Genomic DNA, 14,199 nt, shown 5'->3' with positions numbered 1-14,199 from the left:
AATGTGTGGGAAAGTCCTTAGCAGGCAACTCCTCAGCTGTCTTCCCTGTCCCAGCTTGACAACGCATCATGCCTCAGAGACTAAACTGTGATGTAGGCCAGAGTTGCCCAACTTTGCTCCTGGAAATGTGCGGTTCCAACCCTAGTCTAACCCACCTGCTGCAAACTGTCAGGCTCTCAGGCAACACTGCGGGATTACAGTCAGATATTCCAGAGGGGACCTAAAGTCTTAAGAGTGGTAGATCCTGAGGAGCATGACTGGGTTTTGCTAGCATAGGTCAGTTTTCATAAATACAGATTTTATGACATACTTAGAATGATCAATTTACATAGTTTAGGCTAATATAAACCATCATGCAGACAATTAACACATCATTTCCATATCTGCAGTTACAAATATTTCTGTTGCAATATTAAATATTATTATTAAAGGTGTACTAAGCTTTAATGCAACACAAACTAACAGTTCATCCCTTAGATTCCTTAGCCAGAACATGAGTGAATTAGCCACAAATTGTAGACATCTAGTACAGAGACAATGAGCTCATTATTTCATCTTCATCTTAATCAGATCTTAGTAGCAAACCATTACTCATATAGTTGATGTAAGCAATTATTTACTAGCAGGGTACCTACATGCTTAATACTGACTTAAATGAAAATGTCAGCTACCTGAAATACACTGAAAAGGGTAATAATCAAATGACAAATATTCTGTGGAGCTGCACAGAACATCAAGCACAGAAGTCATTGCAAAGTAGTTTTTAACATAAAAAGCTTATCTTATCTGTTAATGTATCTGACAGAAAAACAGCCCTATGGCTTTTTTGAGCTATAAAGCAAATTATAGGAAATTATATGTGCCCCTAATGGTACTGATTTAGGACATTTTCATGAACAAGAACAAGCATGTAACAGATTTTATACACACACAGGCCGAAAAATATATGAAAATATCTGTTGCAATTTAAAGCAATTTAAATTGTAATAGTCATCAGTTAATTCTGGTAAACAACATCAGTGTTTTATTTTGAGGATAGTCAGCATTTCCAGACAGCAGCCCTGAAGTACACATGCACTGCACAGTTCAGCATTTTGGTTTCTGTAAATCACCTTAAGACAATCAACTCATCACCTAATTAGCAAGTCTTCTGTGTGTTTCAAACAAAACAAACAAATAAAATCCAATGTATTACTCATTAGTCCCTGCCCTGGGAAATCAAGGCACTGCACATTTATTAGGTTCGTTATGTCCCTAACACATCTGACTCAGGTCACAGAGAGACTGATCATTTGAATCATATGGCAAGCGTATTAAGTCCCAAGGACTTGGCTTAGAAACCACTGCAATAACCTCTACATTAAAGGAGTATTTCAGGACTCAGACTGAAAAACACTGACCTAAGCATTCTGCTAAAATTTGTCGGAAATCGGAACACTCTACTTCAGAGGACAGCTGTATGTCTGTGTGGCATAACTTGTGTCTGCAATTCATCCAAGGATTTGTGAGGGCACTGAAGATTGGGGGAATGTGTCTTATGCTAATTTGTGCATCTGTGACCTTAAATATCCACTGATAAATTGGTAACATCCAGTAGTTTCTCTCTTAGCTGTGCCTCAGCTCAGGAGCTGTGTAGGAAAAGTCACTGAAGTCATCTTGGTTGAGGGGGATAAGTGCATCTTCTATGGGGGTCAGTGTAGGCTCTTCCTGGGTGAAATCGGGGTCAAAATTGTTCACGTCCTCCGAAGATTTCTATGTGGCACAAGATGAAAAGGTCACAGGTTACACATGAAGCAGCAAGTTATTTCTGTGCAGCAAACTGCAAGCATGTTCTACTCTCAGTATCCACATTAAAGTTTAAACAGACCTCTTATTTGTAGCAACACACAACTGTAAAAATCAAGATAGCACTGCTGGTGATGAACTCCAGTAGGTGTGGTGTCAGTGGTTCTATAGGCTTATGCAGGCAGCCTTGGCTTACTATTCGTGGTTTGAATGGAGGTTCCAGTTCTCGTTTCCTCAGCTTATCCCAGTCCAAGCCCTTGAAGAACGGATGAGCAGTAATAGCCTTCTCCCCCCCATCCCTCTCTACACAGCCCAGTCGAGATGAAGGAATCTTGGCCAGGAACTTCAGGAGTAAAAAAAATAGGTATGGGATTCATGTTAAATTCATGTCACTTCATTTCATGTTTTAGGGCTAAACATTTTCTGCATTGCATTTTTAATATTGACAGACTTAAAAGAGACTATACTTCATAATCACAAGATTCTTGATATGGATTAAAGAGAAATGTTAGAATTATGTACTACCTATGTGTACATTGCATAGGGTTTGTGCACATGGAAACAGAAATTGTCAAAGGCTGAAGTATCTTGCTATAAGTGAAGTCAGTGGTATCATCTAACTTCCTTAAAAATCTTTTTTATTTTCCCTTCAGTTACAGTCAAATGGGTGGAAAGGTGGGTCAAAAAAGGTTGTGATGTTTAAGATCAGGAACAACATATTTTATTGCACTTCAGATAAAAACAAATATCTTTATAGGTACAGCTCCTTCACTAGTCCAAATGAAATAGCCGGGGGTAGGGGACAGGTTCACAAAGGAGTTAGGAATGTGCTGAATCAAACTGATTGAATTCACTGGGATAATGACTATTTATTGAGTTACCAAGGAGATTAATTTTCCTGTCAGCACATGCACTAACAAGTAATTATTAGCATTATAGGTGTTCAAAATGCAAGCCTGTCTTTAGAGGCACACCCTAGCAGTTAAATTGCTGTGTTCACATGGAATACAATCTCTGCTCCCTGAAATCTTTGAGAAAAACTCTGAATAATCTTCCTGCATGTATGTAACATGTGGATGGCAATTTATGCAGTGCCTCACCAGAAAAAAATAAAAACCAAAAAACAGTGCTAGGTTGGATACCATTAGCTATTTTTCCTGGCCAACACAAACTGTTCAGGAATATGAACAGAAGACACATTACACTGGAAAGTGAGTCTCTGAAGAGGAGGAGAGTGAAACCTAATCCATCCAAAGAGAACTGCCTACAGTCACATGGCCTGGGGGCTCAACCCCACAGACACAGATTTTAACTCTTGCTGGAGTATAATGGGATTGAATCACTACAAACCCAAATAAAATCCACCAATCAAAGCCCACACAAAGTAAGCATTCTTTGATCTAACAGTCTACCTTTATCTAGAAAACACCACATAATTGATGTACTGCACTGATTATTTTCTAGTAAAAAAAAAAACAAAAAAAAAAACTATTAACTTTGCTACCATGTGTTGTCTTGTCATGTACAAATGTTCCATTCCCTCCAATAACTCAATAGCGTGATATAGCGAGAAATTGCATGGGCTTGTCAAAACTTGTCAAAAGACTCAGATGTAAATTCAATTACAAAGTTGCACAGGTTACATACCCCTCCCAGCCTCCCAACCAGAGGCCGGAATGCTGACAAAGGTGACTGAGCAGGCTTATGTAATGAGCTGCAGAGGTCTGTGTCAGCCTAGGAGGCCTTTTGTAGTGCATAGTGGAAAGCATAACAGGAAACCAGCTATTCTTATTAACAAACAATTACGATGTAGTGAGTCATGCCTTTACCTCTGACCTAGATGTACTGGTAGTTTGCAAGGCAAAAGATTAGGCTTCAACAAACACACAGTTAGGTTTCAACAAACATCCACCGTGATACGTGAATTTGAATTCTCATCTTTCTATATTGTCTAACATGGCATCATGATTTTCATTTATTTTTGGGAAAGCAACAACAACCACAAACAATGCAAAAATGGCACAGTTATATAAAGATTTCCTTTTGGGAATTCAGCTGAATGGAGTTTAGGTAAGAGGTCAGCTCACCCCTCTGAGGACATCCTCTGCCTCGTCACTGAGCCAGGATGAGTAGATCACCTCATCCCTGAGGATGCACTCGAACAGCTCGTCCTCTGTCTCAGCCTCGAATGGAGCGTGGCCTGACAGCATTTCATACAGAAGCACACCCATGGCCCACCAGTCCACAGACGCGCCGTACGGCTCCTCCAGGATAATCTGAGGCAGGAGAGATGCAGAGGACACCAACCACCAGGTGTATTTGTTAGATACTATGCACGCACACAGTCATGTGTGCCATGGCAGGCTTTGTGAATGTGGTCACCTCTGGGGCGATGTAATCTGGTGTCCCACAGAAGGTGTTAGTCTGTGCTCCATCAAGAACACCTTCTTTGCACATGCCAAAGTCAGCCAGTTTACAGTGGCCGTCCTTGTCCAACAGTACATTGTCCAGCTTCAGGTCCCTATACCAGCAAATAAACAAAGACAGTTTTATTCAGTCATGGGTGTGTCTCTTATTTTTCTACTCATACTGCAAATACATGCATGCATACTACTACATCTAAAGTTTTATAATGTCACTGAAATTAAAAGATACCTGGAGATAAGGATTAGTCTCAGTGGTGGCTGGCTCAGAGAACAAGAAACTAACAACTGGAGACCTAGTTCCATGAGCTAAATGCCAAAAGATATGAGAGGCTATAAGACAGCATGTTGTGAAAATCTGACAAAGCATGTACACACAAAAGAATACTGAGCAATAAAGAAAAGAGCAAAGGTGTGTTAAGCAGAACCCACTGATAATTTTGAATGATTTTTGACTGGTTTTGACTGGAATCATTTAAAATCAGGATTTGGGAGAGACACAGCTGCTCGACTGGAAAAGTAAAGGAAAGCCACAAGCATTTGGGCACAGCCAAAGACATGCTGTTGCTCATGCTCACAGCGGCGGAGCTGGCATGGCACATTCACCAGCCTGGGCATTAACCACAGACCAGAGAGTCAGGCACGGACATGGGTGCATTATAAAAAACAGTAGGCCATTTCTAGTTACTGTGTGCCCAACTGACAGACAAGTGAAAAACCAGGGCACTAATATAAATCTCCCAAAACCCTTCTAAAGAGGTGCTCTGCTATAGTGCACACTTTGAGTATGCAGGGGAACATTGCAGGATTTCACTTATGGTTCTAACAACAGCAGAGTAGAAACAGAGATCAATACATCCTTCCCTTCAAAGAAATACATCACTTAAAATAATTACATTGCTAATAATAAGTGGTAATGGGAGTGAGTTATCATTATATAAATGAGATGATGTCATCTGGCTTTCACAAAATTTCACTGATTGCTAGCTACATTTTGGGGTTTTTTTAGTCCAAAAGGAGCGGAGGCCGGTAAAAGGACAATAAAATAATTATCAGATTTCTTCCCCTCCTCAAATTTGATCACAGACAGATTAGCACTGGATTATATAGTCTCTGATCGTAATGTAAGATCATGGGTCAGCAAGATGAAACAGTAGGGCTTGGTTGGCTCACAGGTTTTCGGCATGTCAACAAAAATAATTCCCATTTGCATTGGGCAAAACTGCAAAATGTTTCTAGAACCAAAGAAAATCCATGCATGCTTGTGTGACCAAAGGACTGCACTTCTTCCTTCTGGGATAAACAGTGTGATTCCATTCCACAGTCCACTGAGAGCGGACACACACAAAATGCTCTCGCTGGGTATATTCACTTGAATGCATTCCAAATCACAGTTCTTTTATATAAATTTAGCCCTTCCATCAGAAATCGCATTTGGAAGTGTGTTATTGCAATTACAGATTGCTTTAAAGGTCAATAAAACTGGCCATTACCATGGCAGTCCAGTCCTAAACATCAGGGAATGTTCTGAAACATCCCAGCAACAGCCCTACAATCTTCTAAAGGCAAGGGCTGGGGTTCTGCATGGGTTTAGGTTGTCTAGGCTTGCTGATGGATGAATAAAGGTTGAGCCACGAAGTTTAAGAGCTTGTGCAGGCAGGAGCAAGTCCCGGAAAGAGCCATGAAGTATAGTTTAGCTTTCAGATGGGAGTGGAGAGTTTTTCTGTAAGGGCTGACAAATTAGACAGGGGCATGCACAAACACACACACAGGTGCAAAAGCAGTGGGTGCCAGTAAATAGTGAATAACTTGTGACAAAGTGCAGAACTAAAACGTGTGTGCTTGCCTGAGTGGCAAGGAAATAACAGCAAAAAACAACAATAAGCTTGCTGCCTCATTAATAAAACCACATTAGGAAATATACAAACAAGCATACAAATAAAATAGAAGAGACTTAGAAACAGGGCAAGAAGTAAATAGATTCCACAAGCTTCCTGACTTGCCAAATGTTGGAAAACAATGAGTAATTGGTGCACCTGTGTGACTGGGAACCTTTGACTCTACCTGTATATGATGCCTCTAGAATGGAGGAACATGAGTGCAGAGGTGATCTCAGCAGCATAGAACCGAGCCCGAGCTTCCTCGAACCTCCGAGACTTCTGGATGTGAAACATGAGGTCACCGCCATTTACAAATTCCATGACAAAGAATAATCGGTCCTGGGAAAGACATCAAGGCAGGAACATGTAATGCAATTTGCCTTTCTAGAATACTGCATTATCTAAAAACCACAATAAACACACATGTCATAAAAGCAGTTAACAGTTAAAAACATAACACCACAAATATACTAGCTATATTCGCAATTTTTATTTAAGGAACAATGTATAATAACTCAGTCCTCCCTCGCTGTCATTGTGTGTTCAAGTTGTATACAGTTAATAAAACCCTGCATTATATAATGCCCTCTGAAAAAAAAAAAAAAAAAATTGACCATACTGCTGGGTGCTGCTGCTTCAGGCAGCTGAAACCTTCTTGTAGGTGCCCCACACTTTTTGACGACACAGTGGACATGAAAATCTGCATGAGACTCAGGGCCACAGTTATCTGTTTTCTTAGTTATTCCCTCACCCTTTCTCAGATAGCCAACAAGCCTGTGTGGTCTCTGGTACGCAGAGTGTGGTGCCGTTCACCAGTGAGGTACATTGTGAAGTGCAGCAAAAATGTGTGTTCGGTGAGAACGTGCTGCCATCTGCTGTTTGAATTCCATATTTTTGTGGTGAATTCACTTGCACTCAGAGCATGCCAAAATTCCAATCCCCTTGGGTCCTGAGAAAATCTCAAGTTTATTTTCTGTGACCAAGCATTAATGAAGAGGAAGAAAGAACTAGCCTCAATGTAGATGAGAGAAACCATTTTTCATAGCTAACACTTACTAACAATTTACTGTGGTTTGAGGAAAATATTATTTTCTGGGGCTATTAAGTTACTAAAAAGACAGCAGAATTGTCTTGGTACATAAAGTCTCTGTTCCATGTTTGTGATATGGGACAGTTAAGTTGAATTGTTTTTTGACAATACTGAGACTGAAACGACAACATAAGTTTGCATTTGAGTATGCATGTATGAATGTGTTTTTTCGGAGAAGGTCGTAGTTTGATCTCCAAGTACCCACAGTTGTCTGGAAACAGCAGTAGAGGTGGGTGAGGTATGGATGGCAGTGGGCCAGTGACAACACTCTCTTCTCTGTCATGGTGGACTCCACATCGTCATCCTGCAGTATGACATCCTTCTTCAGTATCTTCATTGCAAACACCTCACCACCTTTCATGCGCGCCAGCATGACCTGGGCAAACGTACACACAAACATGCACACATATACAGTGTTAGGGTACATGGGTGCTATCTGGTCACTGTTATTAATTTGAGATCAATAATGCCTGAATCATAGAGGAATTGTTACAATATATTGCAATATAGTGAAAATAATCAAAAATAAATATTTTGAACTGTTTGTCTAAAATGAAGAGTGCTTATAGCTTATAGTATATATTTTGTAGGGCTGCGTGCATTTACAGTGTGTGCTGTCTGTGCATTTACAAGTGTAACGTTTGTCGGTATCACCTTTCCAAAGCTGCCCTTCCCCAGCAGCTGGAGGAAGGTGAAGTCCTGCAGACCCATCCTCACGCACTCATGCACAGTCGCCTCCTGCTGACATTCCTTCTTATAACTGCAGCTCGGAGACTTCACAGGAGTCACATTTATCTGTGGCACAGGTGCACACACACACAAACCCATGACCTTACTCGACTCGCTGCGGAGGAGTGGCTTCACCAAACTTTGGGTTCTAACAGTGATCCTTCACCCTGGCTCCTTTGCTGGAGTACCTGGGAGTTCTTCTTGATGAGTCGGCCGGCCTCCAGCCCCATCTCAGCCAGTTTGCCGGCCAGCTCTGCACTGTTCACGCCACAGTTGGGTGGCACATTCGCTTGACAGCGAATGTGCACATTCATCTTACAGCCTGAACACACATTACAGACACAGATTACAGATTACATACACAGCAAGCGCATCAATACATAAACTGGATTCTAGAAGATAGCATAGCTATCTGGTTTGAAAACTAGTAGATGATGTACATATGACATGTCTGACAGGGAGGCAGAATGCTAAAGAGTAAGGGAAAGTGTAAGAGAGAGTGAAGGGAGAATTGGCTTTGTAGACCATTACCCTTGCACTGGACACCCTGTTTGACCAGCCCATAGAGGAGAGATCCACAGTGGTTACAGTATGTCGGCACCTTGTAGTTGCGTACACTAAACCGGTGAGGTAGGTTGATACCAAAGCCTTGGCCTGTGCCCTATGGGAAAGAGAGGACTCATATTTGAACCATGTCCACTATACTTATGTTTAACAAATTATTGTGACATGTAACAGTAAAATTAGACAGATAGGCTGTGAACTGTCACACTTGTGCTTTATCATGTTCACAAAATGAAATACAGTTGCAAGCTCAGAAAAATGAGACAAACATACTTCGCATGCTGCTTTTTTCATCTGTCGACATTCACTCACAACCAGATGGTGACATTTCTTATGGACCACACAGGCACACACTGAGAAACAAACAAAGAAGAAACAACATTTTAAAATAGAAAATCAGACCATAATGACTGTATTTGTGTGACCTTAAAATATTATTTCAAATGTCAGTCAATGGATGACATTTGAAATAGTATTTTATTTCAATGACATCTTACTACTTTCAGACTGTTTCCTTATTTCAACAAACAGGAAAGAAAGAAAAATACTGAACATGCTTACCTTGACATTGGTAACCCTGTTTTCCGAATACCCCCCTGAAGAGAGATGACAGATAGACCTTCTGAATTTCCAACATTTACCACCACCTTCTAAATCATCATACTGGGTGTGGGGGATGTAGGCTTTATACTGGGTCAAAGCGAGTGTCACGGAACGCGCGCCTCCCGCGAGTCACGTGGTTTGGCCCACCACGTGCAGTGTGAGGGCTATTTGTAACCACACCCGCACCTTGTTCGTCTCAAAGTATATAAACCCGTGTTAAAGTGTGCAGGGTGTTGGTTATTGTTGGCGTAATGTCTGAATGTATCATGTTTGTTTAACGTCAATCGTTTCATGTTCACGTGTATCGTTTGTAATATGTGAGTGCCGCTGTCGTTTATGTTAATAAATATTCGTCCCAGTCGGTGGAATCTGTGCGTCCGGCCCCTCGCCACACGTTACACCGAGTCAGTTCAAATACACATGATGGCGTGACGTGAAATGGTAGGGAAGCATTTTCACTGTCAACTCATTTACAAATGATCACATTATTACTATTAATGACATTATTATTAAATGGTTTCTATAGAATTTTAATGACTAATAAGATTTGTTTCAGTTCAACTAAACAAGTTATCCAAAACTTAAAGAAGTTAAGCAGAAGTTGACTCAATAGCTGACTAAAAAGCTGAATCAAGAATTGACTCAAGAGCTTGTTCATGCATTTCAGTTCGTCCTGGGAAACGGGCTTGGCTTAAAATGCAATCCAGCATTTTCTTCTCCCAGTTTCCCGCACTATTAGTCACAACCATTAGAAAGGAAGTAGAAAGGAACTGTTCACTGCTGGTTACATGATCTTTACAGACTGGCACCATGCAAGGGTAACACTGGGAATCGAACTCTGCTCCTTGAAATATAACCCAACCTGGAGAAACACGGCCTACTACAGCAGCTTTAAAAATTATATGATATAGACCGACACAGTCTAATTTTATATTTATGTGTACGTGTGTTTGTGTGTGAATGCCTCAGTATTCCCATCACCAGATGAAGTTTTTGCAGTGGCAGCAAAATGTCGGCTGTCGTAGGTAGGTGGCCATGAACTTGTGTCCGTTGACTTGGTGCACCTTCCTCCGTAAAGCTCTCTGTCTCTTCCTGGTTAACTTCTTATGAGGCTTATGGCAATTAATAGTGGCTTCGTCTGAAATCAATGACACGATTGTAAAGGGAAAATATTTCTGTCTTTTATTTAGCGATGGAAAGTGTAATGGCACATACATCATGAAGGCAATAGGATAAGAAAGGAAAAGCAAATAAAGCAACACTGAATTACCATCGGTGAAGGAGCCAGTGAGAGAGATGAAGATGTAAACACGACCCTCTGGTTCCAGATTAACCTGGTGGAAGTACCAAAAACAGTACACGAAAACTCATTACCACATGTGCTGTAGTGTTTGTAGAGTCTGAAGAAAAGCAGGGCAATGTCTCTGGCAGTCTTTTGGATTTTACTGCATATTAAAAATATATATATAATAATTATATAATATATATATATATATATATATATATATATATATATATATATATATATATATATATATATATATATATATATATATATATATATATATATATATATATATATATATATATATATATATATGCATAGGATTCAAATAATTTTATTGCAGTGTAAATTGTTTTGACAGCTAATGAACACTTGAACACTTTTAAATGATTCCTGAGGCCAAAGCTCAATTTCATGCAAGTCCTGTAGTTCCTAATTGGGTTAGTATGGTTTAAGATCTCAGTTGCAGAAAACATTTTTTTTTTCCCTGTAATATTCACATATGACAACAATAGACAAGTCTGATTCATTAAGTAACTATTAATATATGTAACAATACATAACATGATAAAGAACATGTTTTATTAAGACTAAATATATGACCTGTTGCTATAACCACAAGGGCAACAATATTTTTTAATGAGTGGGATATCATTTGTATGATAATTTGCACTACCATACAAAGGGAAACATGTACTTCTTGTGTACTGCCTTTTGTTTAAGTGCTTTTTGTCAAATTGAAACTGTTGAGTAATTATAATGTATTGTTCTCTTTTCTTGATTTTATGCTTTTATATAGTCCATGAAGCAACCTTGAGTGCCATTAAGGCACTAATGAATCAAACTGATGATTTTGATGATGATAATGATGATGATTCTTTATGATCCAGATAATGTTTTCAGCACCATCCATGGCTCGGTTCTGGAATTGTTGGTAAAAAGCTCATGTCTGTCGTAAGGCTCTGAGTCAGAGACATGTAGCCAATTTCGGTCTAGTCCTCTGAGTCAGAGACGGAGGCAGGTGATCTCAGTCTAGTCCTATGAGTCAGACACAGAGGCAGGTAGTCTCGGTCTAGTCCTCTGAGTCAGAGACGGAGGCAGGTGATCTCAGTCTAGTCCTATGAGTCAGACACAGAGGCAGGTAGTCTCGGTCTAGACCTCCGTCTCAGCCACTCCACCTCAGGCACCTCCGTTTCCCTTTCGACCTGCCTGCCACTCTGTACCAGCAGTAACACCAGTGGATTTCCAGCAATACAAGAATAAGGTGGGAACCAAACAGACCAGTTCTGCAGGTCCTTCACCTGCTGCATATGTTAAATACACCAGATACATATGCATGAAGACGTGTTAAGGAATGCTCCATAACATAGCAAGCAGGCACAGTGTTATGTTAGCACAGTGTCATCCAAGCAGACAGTGTTAATCCTAAAGTGCACAAAAGCTAAACAGGACCTGAGACATCCTAGAATGCAAGTAAGACCAACATCTCAATTTTTAAAGGAGATCAAAAAGTTAAAGAGGTAAGTGCTCATACTCATTCACATTACTATGTTCAGCAGTGATAATTTTGGGACATATTCATCTAAAAGCAATCCTGCAAATAATCTAAAAGCAGTGTGATTCCAGTCACATGGTGCATTTAATTCTGCTTTTAATCCACCTGCTGGGGCTCTGGATTGAAAACCATGTGGTTGTGTGAGTTAAGGATGAGATATGGGTGAAAAAGGAATCCAGTTCTACAGCATGCCACTACTAAAGATTATAGAGTGAGCAATCTCTGATGGCAATGAAAGCAAACATAACACATCGATCTGCATATAGTGGAACAGCCCATGTACAGTATGTCACAACAAAATCCTTTGTAATAACAGTACCATGCCAACGTTTCAGTTTTCATTAACTCAATAAAATGGAATGAATTTGACCACACTGCTAATAATTCTTGATCCTGACTGCACCTCAGCTGCAGCTACTGCCTACAGCCAGGTCACTATTAAATAAGACTCAAGAAACACAATACCGTAGAAAAGGGAAAAGTGGATTTGTGCTTCACAAATTAAGTTATTTAGTCCACTTGTGAACATGGGAAAATCAAGCCAAAGTAAGCCAATCTTACTGCTGCTGAAACAGTTTCCATGACGCAGAGTGGGTTGCAGTCTGTGGTTTTGTGCAAGGCCTAGCTAATGCAAAAACAGCATGTAAAGACCCTCACAAAGGAAGCAGATACTGAGGTCTAAAAGAGGTTGCCATATACTAAATAGATATAAATAAATAGCAATTTATTAAGGCTTTGCATCTACCCTGGCATAGTTACACAGCAGTTTTCATGTTTAAGATTTTTGAGCACCTGTCCAGCATGAAAGACATAAAGAGGACATTGGGATAGGTTGGTTTTCCAGGTTCTAGGTTGTTTGGGAATTGCTGTTCTTCTGTTTTTCCCATAGGCCTATGTAACAAACACTGGAAAGCCTATTACTGCACACACTAATGCTTAGCTTTTCGGCCAAAATAATTTGAAATGTTTCATTTGGTACTGTGCCCATAACCTCTGTGGCAGCAAAAATACTTTTCCATTTGAGTAAATGGAAGTTATTTTGCCTTAGCTTACAGTGTTGACTTGCTCAAATAATTCTAAAAGCACTAAAAATATATAAAGTTGAACCTACCTTTAACAAACTGATTTATTATGAAGGCCATAATTATGAATTATTCTAAAAAGAACCAATCCTCACCCATCCATCAAATGTCTGTCTTGTATTTGATGATGATAACAAATCCTCGAGTTGAATCGTGCAGTTCGCCACGAAGTCATCATATCCAATTGGAGTGTCGTGAAAAACGGCAAGTTCCAGCACCTTGGCTTCAGATACGTATGGACAGAATTCATCGTTAAAGGTCGGCCGGTTAGTCTTCGCTTTAGTGGTGGTCTGTCCAACTTTAAAGTTGTCTATTTTCACCACTATATAAGGATCCAGCTGGTGTGTTTTCTTGAGAAATGTGTGCCGCGTGGAGAAAGTTGTTGGTTTTAAGTCCGCTGCCTCCCTGATACGCAGTCTCACGTACCCGCTGAATTTCATATTTCCACCTCCCGATACTTTGAAACAGCAATGGCCGTATCGCGGAAACCCTGTTGCAGGCGATGCTGTACTGGTTGTCAGATACGCTTAGTGTGATTCAAATATGAAACAACACAAGGAGGAACGAATCGCACGCGAGAAGCCTTCGCTCATGTCCTACTTGACAAGACGTAACCGTGTATACTTTGGCTAAAACAACGTTCAAGTTACAGAATAAAAATAAACGTATCTTAATTCAAATGAATGCGCTTCTTGAAAAGTCAGGTTAAGCTATAGTTCCATTACAGCTGGAAAAGGAAACTGTCAAGTAGATAAAGAGAAACTTCTGAGCTGCCATCAGAGATACTTGTCCGGTAGGGAATTCCAGCGATCCTACGTCCCGATTTAAGAATTTCTTTGTGCGTCTTTTCATCGAGTAGTTTCCTCAAATACAACAGGATAGGCCATTCGATTGCTGTCTACTCCAATATCTTTAGTAGAAAGCACGCAAGCAATGTGAAAGTAACCAATATATGCCATGCATGCCTGACGACTATTCATTACCTTTATAATAACTATCGTGCATGCATGAACAATGGTTTGATTATTATTGTAATATATTATAGATAACACACATATATACATATGTTATATTTACTTACAGTTTTAAATAACTTCATTTAGAAGTTTAGTAAAAAAAAACAAAAACATTACACTATTTCTTAGAAAATGATGCTATACATAATCCCCCCAACAGAGGGAGGCATTTCAATAATAACAGAAC

General features: G+C 39.9%; 1 protein-coding gene across 1 annotated transcript; it reads right to left on the bottom strand.

Moving 5' to 3' along the window:
• Positions 1-997: 997 nt before the first annotated feature.
• Positions 998-13,898, bottom strand: prkchb (protein kinase C, eta, b). Its single transcript, XM_027003002.3, has 14 exons — positions 13,092-13,898; positions 10,345-10,408; positions 10,056-10,212; positions 9,033-9,067; positions 8,745-8,824; positions 8,439-8,568; positions 8,096-8,229; positions 7,833-7,973; positions 7,384-7,554; positions 6,273-6,427; positions 4,168-4,306; positions 3,873-4,061; positions 1,982-2,128; positions 998-1,752 (listed from the first exon to the last, which is right to left on the bottom strand). The coding sequence occupies exons 1-14, from the start codon at positions 13,434-13,436 to the stop codon at positions 1,606-1,608; spliced, it is 2,034 nt and encodes a 677-aa protein (XP_026858803.2). The 5' UTR covers positions 13,437-13,898; the 3' UTR covers positions 998-1,605.
• Positions 13,899-14,199: the final 301 nt, after the last annotated feature.

The sequence above is a fragment of the Electrophorus electricus genome, chromosome 7, assembly GCF_041902795.1.
Source record: "Electrophorus electricus isolate QZ-2024a chromosome 7, ASM4190279v1, whole genome shotgun sequence".
Taxonomy (NCBI): Eukaryota; Metazoa; Chordata; class Actinopteri; order Gymnotiformes; family Gymnotidae; genus Electrophorus; species Electrophorus electricus.
This window is presented reverse-complemented; position numbering and strand designations above follow the sequence as displayed.

Excerpts from the sequence above, each read along its gene's own strand:
- prkchb (XM_027003002.3), bottom strand. The coding sequence starts at position 13,436 with ATGAAATTCAGCGGGTACGTGAGACTGCGTATCAGGGAGGCAGCGGAC. Across the intron at positions 10,409-13,091 it reads GACAGACATTTGATGGATGG|GTTAATCTGGAACCAGAGGG; the intron begins GTGAGGATTGGT and ends TACTTCCACCAG. Across the intron at positions 7,974-8,095 it reads TCATCAAGAAGAACTCCCAG|ATAAATGTGACTCCTGTGAA; the intron begins GTACTCCAGCAA and ends CCTGTGCCACAG.